Raw genomic sequence first — 24025 nt, 5'->3', positions numbered from 1 at the left:
ACCGGCTCAAGAATTGGCCCATAAATAGGAGCTACCATTTGCACGGTCTGTATACCTGCGAGAATAATTATCGTTACAATCGTGAAGGATGCGGTTCACGAGGGTGCGCGTGGAGGAAGTGAGAAAGACGAACGTATGTGAAACGTGATATCATTATAAACTTCTCTTTCTAAACTTTAAAATATTAATAAATTCCACGAAAGTTTATTATCACGCGCGAAAAAAGAAGAGAAGAAATTAGAAGAATTATTTATAGAAAAAAAAATAAATTATCTACACTTGCAACATTCTTCGAAATGTAATAAATTGTATAAACTTTATTACATTTTAAGATTGTTAAATATCAATATTATTAATACATATCTTAGTATAGAATGTTTAATGTTCAAAAGGAAAGTTTATATGTAATAATGTTATTTGTGTATCAGAGATTAGCGAACGATCAGACAAGATCGAAAGAAAGTAAGAGAGACGAAGAGCGAGATAAAAAATTTAAGAATTATACTGTACTTGTACTATGTTTAAATTTGATCGCAGTTCTTAACTGAGCAATTAATCTCGTATATCGAGTATCATTTTATATACATTGGCTATATCAACAGCTGATTACGACCGTTTCATAACCGGAAAACAGACGCACGAGTGTAATTATAAGGAAGATTCGCGTCATATGGCGATTGATTGAGATTAAGTGTAATATTTGCAATATAATCTGGCACTTATCGGAAATATATTCATATGTACACACTCTCAATTAATTTCTTTACATCTATTCAGCGAGACATATTGAAAGTGTTTATTTATGACCATGAAATATATCTTATTAAGACAGTCTTTCTATCGAATTACATGATAAATTGTCGCTGAAATTATATTAATATGTATATGTGTGTCGATATTATTACTCGCAGAATCATTAAATATCAACTCTGGATCATTCGTCCTCTGAATAAAATTTGCGATTAAAAATGTATAAATTTTCAGATTATTTTTATTTATTCTTATTAACTGCATTAATATATCTTTATTCCCTCCCATCAGTGATGCTATTTTGAATTCATGTACGTATACTTTTCAGGAGTAAACCAAAGTTTTTACATGTGCAATAAATATAATTATTAATAGAGTGTCGTTGATTTAAAAAAGAATCGAGGAATTTAAATATATAAAATAATATAAAGGGGGGAATTTTTTTCAGAGGCAGATTTTTGAATGGCTTTTTCATTTCGAGATATATTACGGAGCTTCTTACATGTCTCGTAAAAAATCAAGACGCTCGTTCAATTTATGATTTGATTCGGTTTGGACTCTATCGCGGCGCTTCTCCGACCGAGGCCGCGAAGCGGCTTTTCTCGGTAAAGCCGCGGAACGGCTTGTTTGCATCGTGCCGCGCGTTTATTTCAACGTGTTGCGTCGCGCGTGTCGTCCCGTCTCGTACGGTCCGAATCCGGGCGACATGCATGCGTCACTGGTTATTTTTGCCTAGACCCGCGGGATCCGTGGTGGTTTCTCGGTGGCAATGATTCCGGAGATTCGCTCCCGGTAGCTGGCATAGCGATTCGCAAAACGAAACCCATCGACCGATCCGTTTATCTCTCGGAACGATCATTCCACTTCCGAGGAAACGGATTGTAGGATCCTTTTTGCGTGAATAATGACGCGATGAAACGTCACATTGTCTGAAAACTGATTCGCACAGAGATAAGGAGATGACACAAGTGTAAAATCGTCCGCGACGCGCGGCTCCGGCCGTTAGATTGTTACGGCAATCGTTCCTTCCCCCGTTCCGTTATGTAACAATGTGCGAAATAACGTAACGCAAGAAACTATGTAATAACGTTGCCAAGATGACAGCCATTGCACGCTGTCGAGCGAAATCGGAGCGACTTGCGTAATGACAAATCGCGCTCGCTTGCTCAGGATGCCGTTTCATCTTATTACATTTAACAATATCTCTCTTTCGCTAATGATATTTTTATCTTTGTTCCTAGTACTCTGGAATTCGTATCGGCCCGGTTGTCAAGAAAGATGTCATGAAAGCCTCTATTATGCTGGAACACGATAGCCAGTAAGTACACTTGGAGTATTCCAGAATAAAAATAATATAAATATTTTTTTCGACACTTTTATTATCAAATTGAGAATGAAAATAACGATTCGTGAAAGTTTTCTTTAATATTTTTTTCTAATATGAGAAGAAGAAATTGTCGAATTCTGATGACATTTCAAGTTTCTGAGAACATTTTTTTCGCTAGCCAATTGCAAGTTGCGTTTAATCGATAATCGCCATTTAATTTGTTCACAGATATGCTACGATCCTCGCGTTTGACGTGAAAATCGAAAAGGATGCGCAGGAACTGGCAGACGCGCAAGGTGTGAAGATCTTCCAGGCGGACATTATTTATCACTTGTTCGACAAATTCACCAACTACAGGGAAGAACTGAAGCAACGCAAGCGAGACGAGAACAAGCACATTGCTGTGTTCCCGTGCAAGCTAAAGATTCTGCCGCAGGTGCGTATACGCGTTTGCTTTTTGGCAAAAGAGCGCGATAAGCGAACAACATTTATACCAAATATTCACCGATTTGTCGTCGGCGATGTCTGAAATTGCAAACTTTTTAACGGAGATCCGTACAATTTGTATTTCAGTACGTATTCAACTCGAGGGATCCGATCGTGATGGGCGTGATGGTCGAGGCTGGAATCGTCAAAGAAGGAACGCCACTCTGCGTCCCGAGCAAAGACGTGAGTTGACTTTATATTCAGTCTTCTTTTTCTCTTCATCTCTTCAAGTCTAATCGCGAATCGCAACGTGCGCCTATCGCTCGTATCATTTGCATCATTAAAATATGAATATCGAGTAATCTTCATATGTCGCGGATGAAAATTAAATAATATTACTGTATTTTAACGAGTCGACAAATTCGAGTACGTAGAGCGATGTTTTTAATATCTCTGTACGGTTTTTATATTAATGCCATAATATTTCGAAGCGCAACATTTTCTAACCAAAAGAAATTATTCTAGAGAAATTTATTTAAGGGAGAGTAAGAGATTGCAAATACTTCAAAATTATTTTTGTTATTATCTACGAATTGTCGAATACAAAATAATGATGTCTCGGATATATAATCGCCGGAGAGATCGATGAAAAAGTTGGCGTCGAAGGCCTGCGGCGAAAACTGAATTCGTGCATCCAGAACGGATGAATGAACGGAAAAGAGAGAGAGGGAGACGGAGAGAGAAACGGAGACAAAAACGCACACGAGAGCCAGTACTCGGAGGACTCGGACCGGTCTCGAGGATCGGAGCCGGAGAGCGGTAACCGAGAACTATCGGCGTACGCGTAGGTGAACTCGTTCGGCGGAAATACGGCGATTCAGTCGACGATTTAGCCGATCGATCGGGCCGACATGTAAACTCGCTCCGGACCGGCCGGCATTCTCGCTCTCTCGCTCTGGATCCGGTCGAGCGAGGGGGAGAAAGAGAGAGAATTCGTCCTTCTTTTTTCGATTCCCTCTTTCCTCTCTCCGTCTCGTTCCTTCCCGTAGGAGGGATCGGGTGGGTAGCGACCAGCGGCCGGCCTCTCTGGCCTCTCTGGTCTCTCTGGCCTCGCCTTACGCGGTAGCGCGCGCGAAACGCGTTGCAGGTTGCCTAGCCTCGAATCCCGTAGGCGTTGGCGATGCCATTAGCGGCACGCAAATTCTCGACGGACAAAAATCCGAAATGTATTCTCCCACCAGCGTCGCGATGACGCACCCACGCGCTCCGCGATCAATGATTTAACGCGCGGCTCGGCTCGATTCACCTCCGCGTGCGATCGTTTCTTAACCCTTTTCGACATTTATTTATTTTCTTTAGGTAAAAGACGTATTGCTTATTACTTCTCTCGATGACAAAACCTGGAAAGAATCTTTCTATATGCTTGCAGTTTTTTCTTCTCTCTCTCTCCATCTCTCTTTTTCATTATATGTTACAACATTTTTGAAACACTTTATCAATTTTATATTTATCACTCACACTACATGTATGGGTATGCCTCGGCAATCTCTCGGTAAATATCTCTCTCCCCGTGAAAGTTGAATCGGCGCGCGATGTTGCGCGGCATGTAATCCTGGATTCGTAGGAGTCGCGAGATCGCGCGTCAAATTGCGCGCAAAGGGAGACGACGGGCATTCCGAGCCCTTGCGCTCCGACGATATAGAAAGCGGCTCCGACCACGTATCCCGGGCCCACGCGATATTCTCCGCGGGACATCGAGAGGGACTCCTCGGAACTCCTTCGAAACTCTCGCGCGCCCAGCCTCTTGACGAGATTTCTCAACATTTTCTGGCGGACGATACGCCTCGCTAGGAATGAATTTATGATTTTTTTGCGCAACATTCTCGAGTGATTCGCGAATTTCGAACACCCGACACATTTTTCGACACGTCCGGTGTCGAGAGGCGAGCGTAACGAGTTGTCTTATAAATAAGTGACTTGAAATTTTTCTTAAATTTTTCTCAGATTTTGCGTAAACTGGAGAATTTGATCACGAATAGAGAGCGAGCCTTGTTGATTTTAATTTATTTTTATGCGAATCAAGCGAGAAAAGAAGATTCTTTACTTTCTACCGAGATCGTTTTCAAGAAAATATATTGCAATTTACAATAGTATTATGGAAATAGTATTATGGGAACATTGTGGAAGAAGTTCAGGTATTTTTTACTCCTCTGGTTTCTTTCTTTAGAATACGAGACTTTACAACGAAGCTTATGTATCCTTAGAATAATTTTTAAATCTTTTCAAGACTCTCAAAACAGAATCGGCTGAAGTTTTCAATTCTACAAAACTCTGTTTTGTACGCACGTGTTCAGTTGTTGCCAAGTAAAAGCTTTGGCAAGGAAACGTAAAAAAAATACGGATTTTCGCAGACAAAACGACCGGCCAAGAAAAACTCGAAATTCACCATGAAAGTTATTTCCGCCCAAACGCGTTCCCGATGACCTGATGATTATCCCGAGCGTATGTCGAGTCTCACGAAACTCGAGTTAACGCAGGTCAGTTTGCGTCTGGACTCTTGCTTTGTCGAACAATCGAAGACGACCGGATGTGTCTCGTCGTCGTCGTCGTCGTCGTCGTCGTCGGCGATGAGGAACGCGTCGATATCTCTCCGCGAAAGGAAGCGGTTTAAATACGCCGGGCGGAAGAACGTGAGGTCGATACGACACGTGAGCTCGCAAGCATCGAGCGGATTTTCAGCTCGCGATGCATTATTCGACGAGAAGCAATTGCGAGAAACTCTCGCACGAAGATCTACGCGTGTTCCAGAGCAAATTTTGCCCGACGATCGCATCGTTTGCGACTCTTTGCGAATTTCTTCGCGTTATCGATGTTCTATTCTTTCTCTTTTTAAATTGCACAAGATGCGTTATATATTTAAATCAAGGTGGAAATTGCGCAAGTCGTTGGATTTAAAATAAATTATGAAACATGTGAGCTTTGTACTTATTTATTCAGATGCTGTTGCGCGAGTTTCTCGTAAATGCCTTAAGAGCCTAGTCTATTCTAGCGATATGAAAAATGGATGATTTTTAAGATTTTTTTGGAGAATGTTAGAGATTGATCTTTTTGATATTTCACATATTTGTGATTTGTATATTTAAATCAAGGTGGAAATTCTTGCGCAAGTCGTTGGATTTAAAATAAATTGTGAAACATGTGGTCTTTGTACATATTCAGATGCTGTTGCGCGAGTTTTTCGTAATCGCCTTAAAGGCCTAGTCTATTTTAGCGATATGAAAAATGGATGAGCTTTAGGATTTTTTTTAGAGAATCTTACAGGTTGATCTTTTTGATATTTCACATTTTTATTTCTGATATTTAAAAGCATAAACTTTGCGTGTTCTGCAAAAATGCACAGTTTGACAATGTGACATGCTGTTTCCGTGTAATTGTCTGAAATAAAAAAGATCATTTAGTTTTATTTCATAGAATATTTTTGGGATAAATCTAATGTCATTAGAATTAGAAGAAATTGAGATACATGATAAAGTAGTATATTTAAAAAATTAGATATTCAATTTTGAAATTTTTTAATTAAAGATTAAACATAATAATATAGATTTATTTCTAATCATTCTAAAGATTACACATGTTAAATATTAATTTTTTAAAATTCTAATCAAGTTCGATATCTCAAAAATATCAATTTCCAACAAATTTCTAAAAATCCAATTTTTTCTATCGCTAGAGTAGACTGGATTCTTAATAAATTCAGTAGAATACTGATAGCGTCGCGCTCTGATGACTATCGATCGCGTTACATAACGCCTTACGTATCGCTCTTCTCTTGAAATTTATTTCAACGTCGCGTATGCGCCGCGAGAAAGAAAGAGCCTAGAGAGCCCCTGGAGAAACCGCGCGTAACCCATCTATTAATTTATTCGCTTCCCCTCTCGCGGCTCGTATCGTGCGTTATCGGGTGCGCGCTATGCACACAACATACGTTACGTAGAGACACGTACACATCGACATGGGCTATAAGCGTTGCGCAACGCGGCGATTCTTGATAGGCGGCTTTAACGCCGAGCGGAAATCCGGCGGATTCTTTCGGCCTGCCATTTTCTTGCCGTTTCCTTTTTCCCCTCTTCTCCGTTATCCTTCGCATTTTCCTCTCTTTCCGCCGACTGATCGATCGATCGTTGCTTCGTTCATTCGTTCGTTCGTTCATTCTGTGACGGGTTCTGCTCGGCCCGATGACCCTAGTGGAGTCGCGATAGCGCCACACTTTTGATGCTCTCTCTCTCTCTCTCTCTCTTTCTCTCTTTTCCTTCTCCCCTCCTCTCTCTTTCTATTTCTCGCTGCTCGCTCGGAGAATAGATCTCGGCGCTTTTCACGATTGGATGCTTCTGGCGGAAATAACCTCCGCTGAGTAAAGCATCGTCTCTTCTTCTTCTTCTTCTTCTTCTTCTTCTTCTTCTTCTTCTTCTTCTTCTTCTTCTTCTTCTTTGCGATCCTCGCTCTGACCGTGTGTATCGCGCAACTTGTCCATTTTCTTCTGCTTCCTCTTTATCAGGCTGTTAAGTGACAACAGCGGACCCACGTCCGTTGGAGCATAATAGAGTGCCAACGAAATGGATGCATTTTATCAGTAATTTACATGAAACATGTTTGTCGATAAAAAATTCATATATTATGTAAGATACATCTTAAAATTCTAGCTTTGGAAACGATGGTTGTAGATAATCTTACGCGATTAAATTTTAAGAATTCAAAAAAAGTACTTTCAGAGAGCTACTTTCTAAAGTCTTATTTTACAGAAGCTCTTGGGAAGAAATAATGTTTAAGAAATTAGTACGTTTCTCTGCCTTGATGTTTTAATTAAAAACATTTTATATAAATGTATCTACACATCTTATAACTGGAAATTGTTAAAATTATTAAATCTTGAGACATTAATCGTATACATGGTAAATACTCATCGTTTAGATATAAAAATGAAAATGGATCGAAATTGAAGCCGGATGTAATGACGGTGTTAAAGACGCTGTCCCTTCGTTCATCAATGTCATCCTTATAAAGCGAAAGTTGGGAACTCGAGGAGGAGCGAGGTGGAAAAAGTGGAAAGAAAAAGAGAGAGAGATATAGAGAGCGAGAAAGAGAGGCGGAAGCCCTTTATCGTAGCAAGTTCAACAACACGCTATCGTGGCGCGAGAAACACGATCAACGTCGAGCGCGATTCTCCATCTCTAATACGATGCTTCACAACCATACCCTGTCTCGTGGACGGAGACGGATAGAATTTATAATATATATTTATAAAAAAAAATTGCCGCGAGTTCAACGCACGATTTTATAATTCCATGAGATCTCTTCCTTTTCGATCGACCTGTTGTTTTATAGCTCGGATATTGTTTTTGCGTCGAAAAACACTTCTATATTTCGTCCTATATTTGGGCGTCAATCATAAGTGTCGAGGAATATATGTATATCCTGAGATTAGAATAATTTCATTTGTGAAATTATATCCAGCTCGTGTGGGTGAGCGACAGGAACTGGAGACGCTTCGGTGCACACGAGTCCTCTTCCGCCGGAAAGGCGCTGGTAACCATTCTTCCTTTCTCCCCGCCCACCGTCCCTCTCCCCCCGTCCCTCCTTCTTCCCCTTCTTGCTTCCTCTTCCTTCTTCTTGGCGCGTCGAATTCGCGGCGGATAGGAATTTCAAGCCGGGAGGATATCTCTCTATTGAGAGACGTTTCGCAATTGTCCGCGATGCACGCGGTTGTTATTCTCTCAAGTATGAGAAAGAGGGGGCTCCTACGCACGAAAATTATCCTTCCCGACTTTATTCCCTCCTCTCTTGTCGCGAATCGTTCGAGAATAGAAAACGTACATGTTTTTATTGCATCACCTCTTGATTATCGAGTCTATAAAGAAGCAAACATTTTTTTCCGAATCCTTTTATAGATCGATATTATTATTCTGCAATGGTCAAAAGTGGCGAATTTAGAATGCTTTCAGTATGTAAAAATGAGTGTAAATAAATAAATGATACATCCATTTTTTTTTAAATGTAATAATATCGATTGACAAAGAGCGATAAAGAGGGAACAAAGGAATAATAAAATTGATGCGACTTGATTCTTTGAAAAGAAGAAAAGTATATATAATGTGTAAGATAAAGACAAGATATCTCTCTCTTTTTTTCTCTATCTATCTTAAATACTTTGTCGGGTATCTCATAATTCCGACAGCATCGATCGGAACCGGATGTGTCGAGTTAACCGCAAAGGACCGTCCCAAAGCTTAAAAACGGCCGGTCGGCACATACCAAAGGATACTGTGTGCCGCTTATTCTTGGCATTTGTACACCACGCTCTCCCTTTACCACTACCACGGGGAACCGAGCCGGTATCCTTGTGAAAGGACGAGCGTTTCGTGTCGTCCGCATTCGGAACTTGGAGAGGGTTCGCTCGCCCGTCCGTCTAACGAGTGATAAACGGCCGGAAGGAAGCCAGAGGCGTTTCCACGAAAGCTACTGACAGGGCCGGAAGACCGAAAGACGGGATGTGGTCGCCGTGTGAATGCGTTTGTGCGCTATCGTACTACGCGTACACACATACGCACACTTCCGCAGTCTATATATAACATCTCTTTCTCTTTCCTTCGAACTCTAAATGCCGCCTCTCTCTTTCTCTTCCTTCCTATCTATCCCGTTCTAAATATCGCTTCCGTCTATCCTTCTTTATATACCCTGTTTTATGTTCAAGCTTCCTTTGCCTCGTGCGGAAGAATTTTTCAATTATTATCTCCAAGAAGTAAATTATCGATATATATACCATATATATATATATATATATATATATATATATATATATGTATATATATATATATATATGTATATACTTTATACATTTTTATTTTGCCAAATTATATAAAGAAATATGTTCCATTTCCGGCCTTGCTTTTTAGTGGCAGTTTTTTTTTTGTTAGCTTAAAATAAATCTTTTTCAACTGAGGTATCTGTATATTTTTTGAATAATCAAGAAAAAAGTAAAAAAAATTAATAGAAATATATTTTAATGCAGGAAATGTAAAGTCATATTTTTCAGTTAATTTGCAAAATTAGCTTTAATTATAAAATGCAGTTTATAACTTTGTAAAAGTATATAGGTGTATATTTACGTGAAATTGATTACAAATATTTCGAAATAATTAGCATCGTGAATCACGCATTTACAATATTGATTTTACAAACGTGCTTTGTCAACATAAAAATTGTCATTTGGTCGTCGCTATGAAGGAAAGAAAGGCGTGGGACTAGAGGAAAGAGTTGCTAGAGTAGAACGGAAGTCAGAACGGGGAGGAAGAGAGAGGAAGAGGGAAGTGGCCGGATACGAGGTTTCCAATGTCGACGGGATCGTTTTACCCGAGCTTGCGATAATTCTGCCAACGACGATAAAAAACATTGCAGCGGTAAATAACTTCGGCACGTGGAAGACACATAGATTATGTCCATAGAATGTTATATAGTATGCGAGCGAAAGAGCGTTTAAGAGAGATCAAAGTATAATTTTGTCTAGCTTGGTTTTGCCCATTTTATTCCGAGAGGGTCGCGAAAAATTGCAACAAAATTATACGTGAAATAAATATGTAATATTTTATTTCCATTCATTTTATTAATTATATTGTATTATTATAATGAAAACTTTTTATAGTTTGAAATGCGCTGTATGATGTAACTATTTGATCGGTAAAATTTTAATCTTCTTTCTTTTTAACATACTTTTTATATTTCTTTCATTTTCTTAATAATCTTTTCATTTTTTACGCATCTTTTTTTCCTCTAGCTTTTTAAAGATGACGATAACGCATTTCCCTCCTCGATCGCCGATTGCAATTCGAGTTTTCGATTCGGCAAAATTTCAACGTCTTTGGCTTGTCTCGCGGAAGACGCGGAGGACGCGGCGCGAATCTCGATTAAGGGCGTCCAAAAGCGCCGACGACGCGCACGGTTAGAGCCGCTAACTCTCGTCGCACACGAACTATAAAGCCTTCTAAATTGGTGCGGACCACGAAAATAGACTTCCGGTTCCCGTCTCGCGCGCGCGCTCTCGGCGAGACGCGCCGCGTCTCTCTCCTCCTTACCTCGTCTCCCCTCGCCTCGCCTCGCCTCGCGACACGCCGCGTCTGCTATCTAGTATGCCAAGAACGATTCCTCCTCCCCCTCGTTCCATCTATATCTTGTCGCACACACTCGCGAGAAATATGGCCACGTATACGCTATAGCCGAGCCGCGAAAGCCGCGCGTAAATATTGCACCCGCGAAAATAATTCCGATTTGCAGAGAAATATGGAGGACTCCGTGCTTTGCAGCATCGATATTTACGATGGTGTATAACCCATGTAAATTAGACATCCGCATAGATAAAAGAAAATTACAAAGGAAGATTCGAGCTATAGCTACGTGTAAATATTAAACCTGCGAATATAATTCCGATATTTATCAGAAACATCTGAAATGTATGGAAATTGAAGTTTTGAATAAATATTCTTTCATTATGTAAATGTCTCTTGTATGCGGGTAGCTGACAATATCTATCCATGACAGATGACAAAGAAATACATATTATAATTAGTCAGAAAAGAAGTTATATGTAAATATTTCACATGATATTATAATTCCGATAAGGAAGCGAGGGTCGCACGTTTTTTTGTCAATAATATTTCCTAAATTTTCACATGGTTATATATCGATACAATAGATGACAAAGAAATTAGAATATAATCATACTGAGATATACGAAAATGTTACATATAATATAGAGGACATTCCAAAAAGGTATGTCAAAAATTTAAGGAGATATTCCTCACACCTGAAGGATGAAAAAATGTTATATGGACATAGGTGCGGAAATGTTTATTTCAGGAGTTATGTTGAAAATACTGTTAGCTGTATTACTTACACAAGGAAAAATTTAGGATTAATTATGTAGACGACAATCGTTTAATTAGCCTTATTTACACTTGGTTTTAATGCGACCTTGAGTATGTTACAATAAATGTTGAAAATGTTCACCATTTTCCTGAATACAAGCAGTGACACGTCAACGCATCGATTCACGGACACGTTCAAAAATGCCTGGCGTACAGCGGATTGTCTGGCAACCTGTAGTTATACGGTCACGAAGATCTTGAATATCACGCACTGGTGTAGCATGTACAATTGTCTTTAAATGTCCTCACAAATAAAAAGTCTATCGGATCGTCGACGTGTCATTGCTTGTATTCAGGAAAATGGTGAACATTTTCAACATTTATTGTAACATACTCAAGGTCGCATTAAAACTAAATGTAAATAAGCCTAATTAAACGATTGTCGTCTACAATAATTAATCCTTTTCCTTGTGTAAGTAATACAGCTAACAATATTTTCAACAGTATTTTAACTCTTGAAATAAGCATTTCCGCACCTATATCCATATAACATTTTTTCATCCTTTAGGTGTGAGGAATATCTCCTTAAATTTTTGACATACCTTTTTAGAACACGCGTATAATACGCGAAAATAATTTAATATTAATTTTATATGGAAGGAATGAGAAATTAAATGTTTGTGTCTTTGATATAACGTTATATAGAATTATACGTATATACATATGATTAAGTTATGCGCAAAAGTTGCAATGTAAATATTTTGCGAGGGCAATATGTGCGCAAATATATTAGATCGCGATACAGAAACGTTTAGTATTAATATTTCTTCATCACGCCCATCTCGAACATAACGCTTACACACATACACATGCAATTATACATGTATCATTGTATGTACACCCATTACAATCAAGTTGCGAAAGCCGTATCTCTTGCGGAATAATTCCATCAAATTTGAATACGCGTGTCGTAGATAATAATTTTGCATCACCATGTGGAGCTTACGGTGACGTGACACACACACATACGCACATAGATGGACGCAGCTTATGTAATCTAATGATTTTCGCAGAACGCAGCTAAGCCCTTCGGTTAGGCGATGCAGTTGCATCTCTGTAAATTCCCATTTTGCGCCGAGAAAGGATCGGCCTTCGAATAGCGTGCACACTTTTGTGCCAAGGTCGAGGCTCGCTATACTTCTTTCTAGGAATTCCTCTCTTCTTTCATTGCTTTAGGTATAATTTCTAGGTTGTCTTCAAATTATCTCCCTGCAACGTTTTAATTTTTTGTAGGAATTATTTTCCCGCTACATTTTTGGATTTTTTATTCGCAAACTATTCTTAGAATTATTTATTCAACTGAGAACTTTCATCGCGACCGTATATCGACTCATCTGATGGAAAAAAAATGCAATTTTCAAGATTTTATTTTCGTGAAAGGTGTATTTTGTATCAACTACTTTTTGTGATAATAGCAAACTAATCCGTAAATGATTAACTCGTGATTAGATTAGACTAGTGTTGCTTTAAATTAACACGTAACATTATTAATACTATATAAAAAAATTAATATCTTTCTCTCTCGCGCATCACTTTTTAACATAAAATTCTTTGAGAGATTCGGGTAATTTCAAAGTTATCGACTTTGCACGTGCAGCCAGATGCAAAGTCGTAAAAGCCATTGACGTATATGTCAAATGAAATGAACATATCAATAAGCACATGTAATGGTACGAGCAAGAGCTTATCGGAGAAACTGCAATGGACGAGTGGGTGTCGGCACGAACAGTTAGATAGTTTAGCATCGGAAGGCGAGCGGGGAGGAGGGAGATAAGGCATGTGCACGCTTTTCCGTTTGATCTTGGTCGTCGCCATCGCCCGACCCCGCAGGGCTCTTCCTCGCCCACGTGACGCAGCGCGCGAGAGAGATCCTCGTGTCGTCTCTCCAACACTTGGAACGAGATAAATCTAAAGTGGACGATGTATGTTTGGGCCCACGCGTCTCGTATCCAGGCGCGTTTGAATTTGAGCGAGAGAAGGAGAGAGAGAGAGAGAGACGACGAAATATTCTATCCATCGTTCTCGCCTCCTCTCGCGCTCTATTGAAACGTTAGTCGTAAAAGGTAAAGCGCGCCGATAACACCCGTAATGGCTTCCGTAATTTCAGGAGAGGGCCGGATTGTGTCTGCGCACGGCGGTGACCAGATTTTTAAGTTGTAAAGCTGTTAAGCCCCTTGCGAGCTCCATAATCCCCTTTTTTTCGAAGAAAAGAAATGATAGGCTTCTAACGCGACGCAGTCGAGGAAGTGTATCTAAATACCGTGGCTGAAATTGTCTTTCAATTCGGTCGTAAAGGAAATTTATTTCTTCCTTTTTAAAGCACGCGGCAATTTTTAGCGATAATCGAACGAATCGTATCGCTTAAATATTACGATCGCAATCATATTTATCTATGAAACCTCGGTCCAACGTTTGACCTCGAGACTTCCGAAATTCCTAGTAACAGGAACGAAGGAAACAACCGTCGTAAAATATGTCGCGTAATGTTATACATGTGAGAGACGAAAAACGAGAGGATAGACAGTACGAAATTAGCGGTCGGTCCTTCGACAGACCCGACAGACTTTATCTTAAAGCCTCGTCGAGCGGTTAAGAGAAAGAGAGAGCGGAGAGAGGATCGAAGAAAAGCGCTGGAAGGGCGGAGAAGGTCGAGACGGAGGACGAACAAGGTTCGTTTGCCCGCCTGCACACGTGCACCTATATGGTAATTCCTTTCGGTCGCGGCGGACTGTCGAGAATTTGACGACGGGGGTACGCCATAAAAGTACGCCCGGCCAGAAGAGTTGTATCGAGGAACATGCACGGGTGAACGGATGATCGTATCCTTTTTTTCGCGTCTGAGCTGATTAACTCGCGATATTTCTCGCGCGCGTGCAAATTTTTCGTTTTTCGGTACAACTGTTGCGCTTCAATATAATTTACACGAGAGTAAAAAAAATATGCTGCGCGGTAAAAGAATCGTTTTGGACCTTAAACGTTGAAGAGACAAAATTCTTAAATTTTTCTATATATGGATTTTAAGGATAATTTAAGCTTTTCTCAATAGCTTTTCTTTTGCATTCAATAAACATTGACGAGAACTTGATTAAATATTCTGAAAATTTGAAAAAAGATATAGTAAAAAATTTATTTTCGTATTTTTTTTCTCTTTGGTGATATACAAGCTATAAAAATCTCTTTTTCATTATTAAACACTTGTTAAAAACGTTTGATTAATTTCATACCTATATATATAATTTTTAAATTTCTAACGATACATTAATGTCATTAAAGAAAGAGAAAATTTTATTTAAAATTAATTGAAAAAAACTATAGTTGTAGAAAATTTAATTGGCGCGATATTAATCTAGACAGCTTGCATTTATTTATTGATATTTTATTATCATTCTCTACTTTAAAAACATTGAAAAGCATTGCCTCGATTTGAACATTGACGGGAATACCGGGTGTCTCGTTCGACCAGCCGCGCGGTTGAACGAGCATATTATTCTCTTGGCGTAGGTTTCGGAATATACGGGTGGGCATACATCGACCGGTCATCCACCTAACGATAACGTTACTTACTAGCTCCGTGACTGTATCGCGAATTGCGATCTGTATCGACTTTATCTCGCTTTGCCTCACCAATCGCAATTTTCAACGTCTTTCTAGTTTTGCGATTGAGATAAAATTTTTGAAATGAAATTTTTGCGCTACATGATTTCCTCTATTATGGCTTCTTAACATGTTGTAGATTGTCCAAGTTGTCCACAAAGTAGATTTTCTCTTTTCCATTTTCTTTGCCATAAATATAATACGTGTATGCATAATTAATACATTTAATTATTTTATCTTAATGAATTATTTTTTATAAACATTGAAGTATTTGCGAAATAATAGACATTAAGAGCATTAATTACATCACATAATTCAATTTAACGTATCGTCGACAATAGAGAGAAAGAGAGAGAATTATGAAAGCTGCAAATCTTTTTTAACCGTAGCTGATCGCTCTTGCAAATCCTCTGAACGCGACCACATTTATCCGGGTTTGTCGCCCACTTTGCACTCCCGCAGTCACAGGTGTGTCGGAGCAACATACTCCGGTTTTTTTTGCTCTATAAAACACCGTTGAACAACGTGTCTCGAGAAAGATAATAAATTGATGATTCTCTAGAAAATATCTTTCTTTTTTTTACGATTGTAACATCAGTTGTCACAATCGACAATGAAGTAGAAAACACTAACTAAACATGATTATTTTTAAAAGTGAGAAAGAAAGATGGGCAAGGTACACAGCTGGCTCGCTTTTGAATGAAAAATCCTCATTCTTCTTTTTCTCTCTTTCAAAATATTTCAAACGTTATTGCTTTATGCGAGATAATCGGGATTAAAAATCCTGACACGCGCGGTCGTTAAATCTTTGGCGGGATATTCGCAAACATCCTGCAACATCGGTCAACCTACTATGTCGACCTACGAGAAGAAGGGGATGGAAGAGGGGGATATCGCCCACCTACTTGGTTCACCGATTCTCGCCGATATTCTCGACGAAAATGCGTACCCACGTCTCGGTTGCGAGGCAGACACGGCACGGCATGGCACGGCAGTGCTACTCAGGTACTCGGCTGTCCCGACTTCCGGTCGCGGTAAAGGTGTGCCTAGGCGTAGAGTTATACCCACGCGACCAGACACCGACGATCGATGGCAAGGAAAAAAAAGAAAAAGTCGTGCTACTATGAGCTTCGTTATGCCACAGAGAGACCTGTTTCGCTAGATCGTGCGGTAAATCACGTTCGAGCATTCGATACGATGCTAAATCAAGCGTACGCACACGTGAATGAAATAGCGTTGTATTACTGCGGGGACAGGGAGGAAAACATGACGACAGGCCTTCGCATTATTTCGACTTTAATTGTCAATTGTTTCGTCGAGACCAAATTTCAAAATTGCTCATTGTTTTACTTTCTTTATATATTATTCTTTATATATTATACGAGATAATTCTTTTGAGAGAGATACATTATTTTGAAATTTTGACATTTGTATAAAATTGATATTAAACATGTGTAACATATAATAATATTTATCTATCGTTTAATCTATTGTTTCAGTTTGTTGACTTGGGCATGGTAACTAGCATAGAATACAATCACAAATCTGTGGAATCGGCCAGGAAAGGTCAAGAGGTGTGTATCAAAATTGAGCCTGTACCGGGAGAAGCTCCGAAAATGTTTGGTCGTCACTTTGAAGCGAAAGATTTTCTCGTCAGCAAGGTAAGCGCACTAATCATCAGCTTGCCAATCAATTTATTTACCTTAAATACAAGAAGAAATTATAAGATACGATTATATAATTTGAAAGAAAAATTTTCAACTTTCAGCCGAATACAAATGATAGAAGAATAAATGCAATAATGTTATTGTTACATTATTACGATTATAACTTGAGCAACTTTAATTCTTAGATATAATATCAATCTTGTTTATAATTAAATTTCTTATACGCATTGTTCGAATATACTTTGATGGAAAAATTTAAATCGATTAACTCTAAGCTTGATAATTTTAATTAATTTGCATTTAATTGCATATTACTTTACTTACGTTAGGCTATGCGAAATTGAGAAACGCGTTTTCGCCTTGACGCGAATTCGACTTGTTAGTATGCGAGACCTAGATCGAAAAAGGAAGATGAACATCCGGCGACGATCGCCCGTCCGCCGTCGGCTTCCGGCCTTCGTAGAAGCTCGCTATCTTCTCCCCTCGCTCTCCCTTCTCCCTCTGCTTTCTACTCTTTTTCCTTTTTCGTCTTCCTCCTGCAAGCCAGAATATCGACTATAAATCGACGAAGGGAATCGTTCGGAAACTTTATTCTAACGCTCGTACAAATTCTTTACTATAATAATTATTATCGTACATGATAATCATCACACACATATGCACGGATGCTCATTCAGCAATGATTATTCATTACTTGAATCATACAAAATAACGCCTCCGTATGGATCGAAATGTAATATCACTGTTTTATCTTATCTCTTTTAATATATCTCGACACACTTTAAGCTTTAGTAGATATCATAAACTTAATAAAGTATTGATGCTTTGGGATCTATACGATTCATTTTTTTAAGAAAATTAATAAAATTAAAGGAGTTATATATAAATTTTATGATCCATCTTATAAATCATATATAAAGTTTTTATTTTTTATATTATATTATTAAAACACGATCTTTATGCCTTTATACGATTCGACAAATGATTGAGAAAGTTTATGCAAATAGGCATGTCTTTTCAAACATTCAGATAAAACGAATATAAAAGTTTAACCGCGTTAAATATTGTATAATATATATATAATATTAATATTATAGATATATATAATATTATAGATATATATAATATTAATATTATAGATATATATAATATTAATATTAATATTATAGAACGGAATAAAATAAAGAGATAACAATTTTAAAATCTTATTTCACGTAAACCTAAAAGAATTCCATACATGAGATATAAATATAACAAAGATTACATTTATATGTAAAGAGATTAATAGAGATTTAAAGCTGAATGAATCATGTTTCAATTACTCCGTCTCTCTCGCCGTTACATTATTCTCGAGGAAATGTAAGCGTAAAGACTGTTGCGATCGTTAATTAAGACGGATGTTTCGTAGGCTTCTTCCCTTGTGGGAAACTCTACCGGGCGTCTTTTCTTCGGCGTACAAACCGACGTCTCATCTTCATTCTTTCTTCCTCCTCCCTTCTCTCGTCCCTCCTTACCTCCCCCCCGCCCCCCTCCGTCTTTTCCTCCTCCTTTCCACGAGTCTGTTCTATCGTCGTGCTTCAAACATCTTCCTGTGCTTTGGTAGGCAAGCGGAAGTCGTCGTTACCGTTTGGTTCGTGGAATCAGTTCCGGAAGTATCTTGTTCCCACGATGATTCTCCCGAAGCCGTTGTTCCGCCGACGTGTCGACTCGTACTTGAAGCGAAGCAAACGCTTTTGCTTTTGTTCGCTCGAAAATGTCTCAAATAAATATGAGGCGAGAAGTAATAACGAATAAAAAGGTGCGGACGCATTAATCTTTTTTTTTTTTACTTTAAAAATGTAGGAGAGATGATTATACAAAAGAGTATTTTCTGCATTAAAGTTGAAACTTTTGCTTCTACGAGCAAGAGTCTATTAAAAGTGGAAGGTATAAGTAGTAAATACAAAATTAATTCTCTCAATTGCAATTGTACAATTTGATTATCCGATCAATATATGACATATTTATAAGAAAATACTATAAAATATATATAAGAAAAGTATATATATTTTTTACACGTACAAAAGATGAAAATGCTCAGTAATAAAGACTATATATAAAATTCACTTTAAACAATTTATGACAGAATTTAGAATAAAGTTTTATTTATCGTTTTGCTGTATATATTCTGATTCTTTAAAATTATTTTTCATATTACATGACGTATAAAATTAGAAAAAGAATTCCGTCATACAAATTATGGATCGTCTAAAGTGAGTTTAAAATATGAAGGAAATGTAGAATATTTTTTGCTTCGTATCCTTGTAGTTTGAAACACAAATGTTTTCACTCCTGCTTTCAGCAAAGAACATTTGCTTCGCTTGTTTCGCATCAGGCAATAATATTTCTCGGCTTGCTTTCCTCGCCGCATCTCTCAAAGATGCGTTTATTTATTCAAACGCGGAAATAGTTCGTTCTTAATCTTGGCTCGAGGAAACGAAGATGTGGATCGCGGAAATAAAATTTGCGCGAAACATTTTAATGACATTGCAAATGTTACTTAAAAAAAAAAAATTTCATCGTTTATAAAATCGGTAGTTTTCGAAGGAATAACATGTTTTTCTCTCTGTCTCTCTCTCTCCGCCTCTCGTCAATCGATTCGGCGCGATCGCGTAATCTTATCACGCTTTTTCGTCAGAGAGGCCGAAATTGCATAATAACATCCGAGAAGCGCGTAATCGCGATCGCGGATTTCACGCAAAAAACTTAAACTTTTAAATTAGTTGTGCGCCTCGCGCCGTCTGTGAAATTTTTTATGATTACCGCGAACTGTTGTATATTCAACGTTCCGCGTACTTTACGAGCGGTAATACGGTACGGACGTAGGTGGGGAAACGCGGAGGAGGGAAGGAGGACGAAAAAGAGAGAGACGGTAAAGTAGCAGTACCGTAGAGAGAACATAGGAAACAGAGAGAGAGAGAGAGAGAGAGACAGAAGCCATGGGTACGGGAAGAGGAGAGAAGGAGCGAGAAGGGGCGTGGCGGGAGGCAGGCGTCCTCAATAGCCGCGTAAAACCACCATTGTGACCGATCCATGAATGAAACGGGACTTCCGGCCGGGAGTGGGGGCGGAAACAGTTGTGAAGCGTTACGTTTCCGACTGGTGTGCGCGCGCGCACGCTTGCGCTTGCGCTTCTCTATTTGCGAAAAGCGTCACACGTGAAAATTATCCACGGTGCCGGCCGGCGCGTTAAAAAGACACGCACGCTTCGAAAACGCCGCAGCTGCCGCGATTACCGTCGGTGCTGTTGCTTTATCGAGATTTCGCCTTCAACACATTGCCTGTCACGTCACATGAATGACGCTTGCGTTTCCGTTATATTATATATAGTTGCGTCATTCGATTATGTAACATGTGACGCTACATTTTTTCCCCTAAAGCGCTCACGGATGAGTGGTGCCTGCAATCTACTCTCGATTATATTCACGCTCGGGTTATCTCTGATTTACGGATTATACAGACATTACTCAAGAGTCTTCAACTAACTCTTATACTTGCGTAGATTTTTTCAAGTATTACGAAAAAGTATAGGAAGTAAATGAGAGCCCCTTTCTTTTCTTAGTCTTTTTATAAAATATAAAAGAATAGTACAATTTTTTTTCATTAATAATAGATAAATATTTATTCAAATGAAAATACATAAATTTCCGCTTTCTATCGTTTTAATTCTTTCTTAGATAAAATAATTGAGAGAGAAGAATCTATTTTATCATTTAATTACAAATTAAAAATTTATAATTACGTTGTACATTTTGTAGTATCGGAAACAATAATTTGGATAATAACACAATCAGCTAAAGCGGTATTTTTCAAACTGTTACAGATAAGCAGACAGAGCATAGACGCCTGCAAGGAATACTTTAGAGACGATTTGCTGAAAACCGATTGGCAGCTCATGGTGGAACTGAAAAAACTCTTCCAGATACTCTAGGATATGATGAGAATCACGATAGCGGCATTATCCAAGGACCTCTTGCTTTTCCGGCGCCTGTTCGGCAAGAAGTTTGGCTCGCCAACGGGTTCCACGTCGCAAACCCGAATGTACGTCTCCTGCATCGTCGTCAGATCAACAATTTCGATCATCAAGAATATTATATCGTTAAAATATGCATCGACAGTGTGAACGACAATGTTGGAAATTTCCTCCATTTTGATTGCGAATCGACGCTTCTTCCATCCTTTCATGCTTCCGCCGAAAGTATCAGGCGTTTAAGACTTATGTTAAAGAGCGTGCAAAGACGAAACTTAAACTCGTCCACGTCCTCGCAAAATCGCATGCTCGATTCGCAAAGTCTCGGAGACAATCGACAGAGGAGGTGCGATTGGATTCGGTGATTGCATTCGGAGTATTTACAGAGTACCTCGAAGTACTTTTATATCCTGTCGACGATGAGAATGAAGAAAAGGTTAGAGCCAGTCGCATCGGAGATGAAGCTTCTTGGAAGTGCGCGATCGCGAAAAGGAGAGAGTCACTCCGGATGGAATGTCGTGGGTGGCAACGACGTTGTAGATACGTGGAAAAGTGGAGATATAGAAAGAAGAGAGAAAGAGAGGAGGAGAGGGGATGAAGAAACACATAGCTCTAATGAATGAAAGAATCGTGCGAAAACCTCATCTGTTTTGTATATGTAATCTCTTTGTATAAGACGAATAAAATATATACTGGGAACGGAAAATAAAGATTACTTTCGCAGAAAAGGGAAAGAAAAAAAAAGGTATTTTGTTTATATACATATATATTCTCTTCATACATGCGCCGATGCTCTCATTCATTACTGTGCTATCCTTGGTCTCCGGACTTTTGATCAAGTTTTTATCATTTCATTCAAGACATATATCCAATATGCTCGCATCAGTAAGTATATATATCCTCATGGTTTAAAAATAAATTGTGTACATTTTCGTAAGAATTTTTTACAATCATGTATTATATTGCAGGTATTGCAATAATTGTCAGATTCGAATTTGCCTTCTTCCAAATTTTATGCAATTTGATGATTTGTTTGTACAATAGACTTCTTTAAACGAATGAAATTCTCGACGAGAAAATTCTAATTTTGTTATAATTTTGTTATAATGTTTAAGAAATGCAAATATCAAAAATGCGTCCTTTCTACAGAATAGATTTACACACAGGAAAGGAAAATGTTTCCGCAAAAAATAAACATTTTATTTTGACATGTGCAACAATAGAAAAGTAAACATTTCAGGAATAAGATCAATAATTCATAAGCAGTCTTATGTAATAAAGATCATTTTTGTCTCTATTCTTTCACGCTGACAACGTAGTCTATGTTTATATTTACTTAAACAATCGCGCCCTGCTATTCATTGAAAAACTATCGAAATCAAATGTGCGTAAATAGAAATTAAAAATCGTAAAACCTTTTTTAGGAAAAAAAGCTCATAAATTTATGAATTCTTTTTCCGCTTTTTAAATCTTCATTGCATGTTCCCTTATTAAGACATTCGGCAATACACCCCGACCGTGGGAACACGCGTTTTTAATTGGCCGAGAGTGGCAATAACGCCGGAAAGAAACTCGAGAAATAAATCGACGACGACGAGAAGGATGACGACGATGACGTGTAACGTTACGCAGTGTCGTATATAGATCGCGTATCATTCTCAAATTCTTCAGATCTCTCACCCTCCTCTTTTTTTTTACGCCGCCGGAAGTGACAATAATAGGATCTTGCGGGTGTGCAAGATCGATTGTGCGCGCGGAATCGAGAAACACATTTTCGTCGCTGCGATTCGAAACATATTCGTTTACGTAAGTCATAAATTTTAATCGGGCTTACGATGTGATTTCGTCTCGCGCGCGCGTCCGTCGCTCTCTTATTTTGCCTATTATTTTATTATGCGCCGATGCGTGCTTGCTTTTCTTTTGTTTTTTTCTCCCTCCAAAGTATTTTAAGTCTCCTGTGTATAATTGTCAAGGAATGCAAATCATAACGCAAACATAATATGAAATAAATTTTAATGTATGCTCACGTGCCCATCATCTTAATAAAGGTGACTTTAGCAAAAAAGGAAACTGTCGCAAAATATAATCGATTATTTATATTTAGAAAAAATATTTTTATCGAAGATATGTAAAATTAATTTCTTTCGGGGACAAATTTAAATTTCCAATTTAAAATTGCGGAAAAAATCGCTTATATATGTGTATACGATGTAAACTCGTGCGTTGGAAGCTCGATGACTCGTGATTAAGATTCTCGAGCTGTTCGAGCCCGTCGCTAGTTGAAGTCGGAAAATATATGTTGTGTCCTTGCTGGGAGCAGCCGAGAGCGCTCAATAAACGCGCGCGTCATTTTTCGAGTCATTCATGCATCTGCAGGTTGTCCTCGCGCCTCTCTCCGACTGTGCGATGCACGACGCACCGTGTCGGTGCAACTGCATGCGCACGTGCTCGCGCATTGATCACGCGGATTCGCTCGGTCAGCATTTACGCGAAATCGAATGATTTACAAGCTGCATCGCGACGCGACGTCACTCGAGTCTTTGCTAACGTTACGTTAAGCCATTACCGTATCCGAGGCCGTTCTTGAAAATATGAAAACATTATGTTCTTCGTAATCACAATTTCAAATCTTTATATATTATGTTCAATGAATCTCTACAGTACCAGTCAGAAATATATCATCTTTATATTTTTTTAAGATAACTTAATTCAAAGTGCATATATTTCCATCTAGTCAAATATGTTTAATATGTAAATTACTGAATAATAAACTTTTTATTCAATAATGAAAACGGACAAACTCAAGAAAAATTGATTAAAATATATGCACCTTGAATTAAGTTATCCTAAAAAAATATAAAGGTGATATATTTTTGACCGGTACTGTACATCTATGACGCTATAAAAAATATATAATTATTTACAAATATATAATGTTCTGTCCGTGAAATAAATGATTAAATTTTGAGAGAGCGTATTATATTTGTCTCGAGGATGAAAAGAGCCAAAGATTCTTAGTTTTTAATAATAGATATTTTATTATCGTTTTTGCAAAGTGCAGCATGGTACAGTAATTAAATACTCAACGTTGCGATACACCTTCTTGATAAAAACGTGATAAAAAAATAGATCTCGAAAATACGAAACAGGGCGAGTAGGAAAAATATAATTGTGAAAATGAGGATAACATTTCGCCACTGCTATTCCGAGTACACTAATTTCTTTATATCGCCCGAATGACTTACTTAATTAGAGACAATTAACCTTGCAATTACTG

General features: G+C 38.4%; 1 protein-coding gene across 2 annotated transcripts in view; it reads left to right on the top strand.

Moving 5' to 3' along the window:
• The window catches only part of LOC105258371 (eukaryotic translation initiation factor 5B), a 35952-nt gene extending 14505 nt beyond the window's left edge, over positions 1-21447 (top strand). Inside the window, exons 14-18 of one of the 2 annotated variants that reach the window (XM_025414783.1) lie at positions 1992-2068; positions 2306-2513; positions 2651-2746; positions 16572-16733; positions 20602-21447. In XM_025414783.1, the coding sequence (XP_025270568.1) occupies positions 1992-2068; positions 2306-2513; positions 2651-2746; positions 16572-16733; positions 20602-20709 (651 nt within the window). In that variant the 3' untranslated portion in view covers positions 20710-21447. The remainder of the gene's footprint in view (positions 1-1991; positions 2069-2305; positions 2514-2650; positions 2747-16571; positions 16734-20601) is intronic. The other variant, XM_025414784.1, reaches the window with a different exon arrangement.
• Positions 21448-24025: the final 2578 nt, after the last annotated feature.

This window comes from Camponotus floridanus, unplaced genomic scaffold (genome assembly GCF_003227725.1).
Source record: "Camponotus floridanus strain SB8 unplaced genomic scaffold, Cflo_v7.5 scaffold9, whole genome shotgun sequence".
Classification (NCBI taxonomy): Eukaryota; Metazoa; Arthropoda; class Insecta; order Hymenoptera; family Formicidae; genus Camponotus; species Camponotus floridanus.
This window is presented reverse-complemented; position numbering and strand designations above follow the sequence as displayed.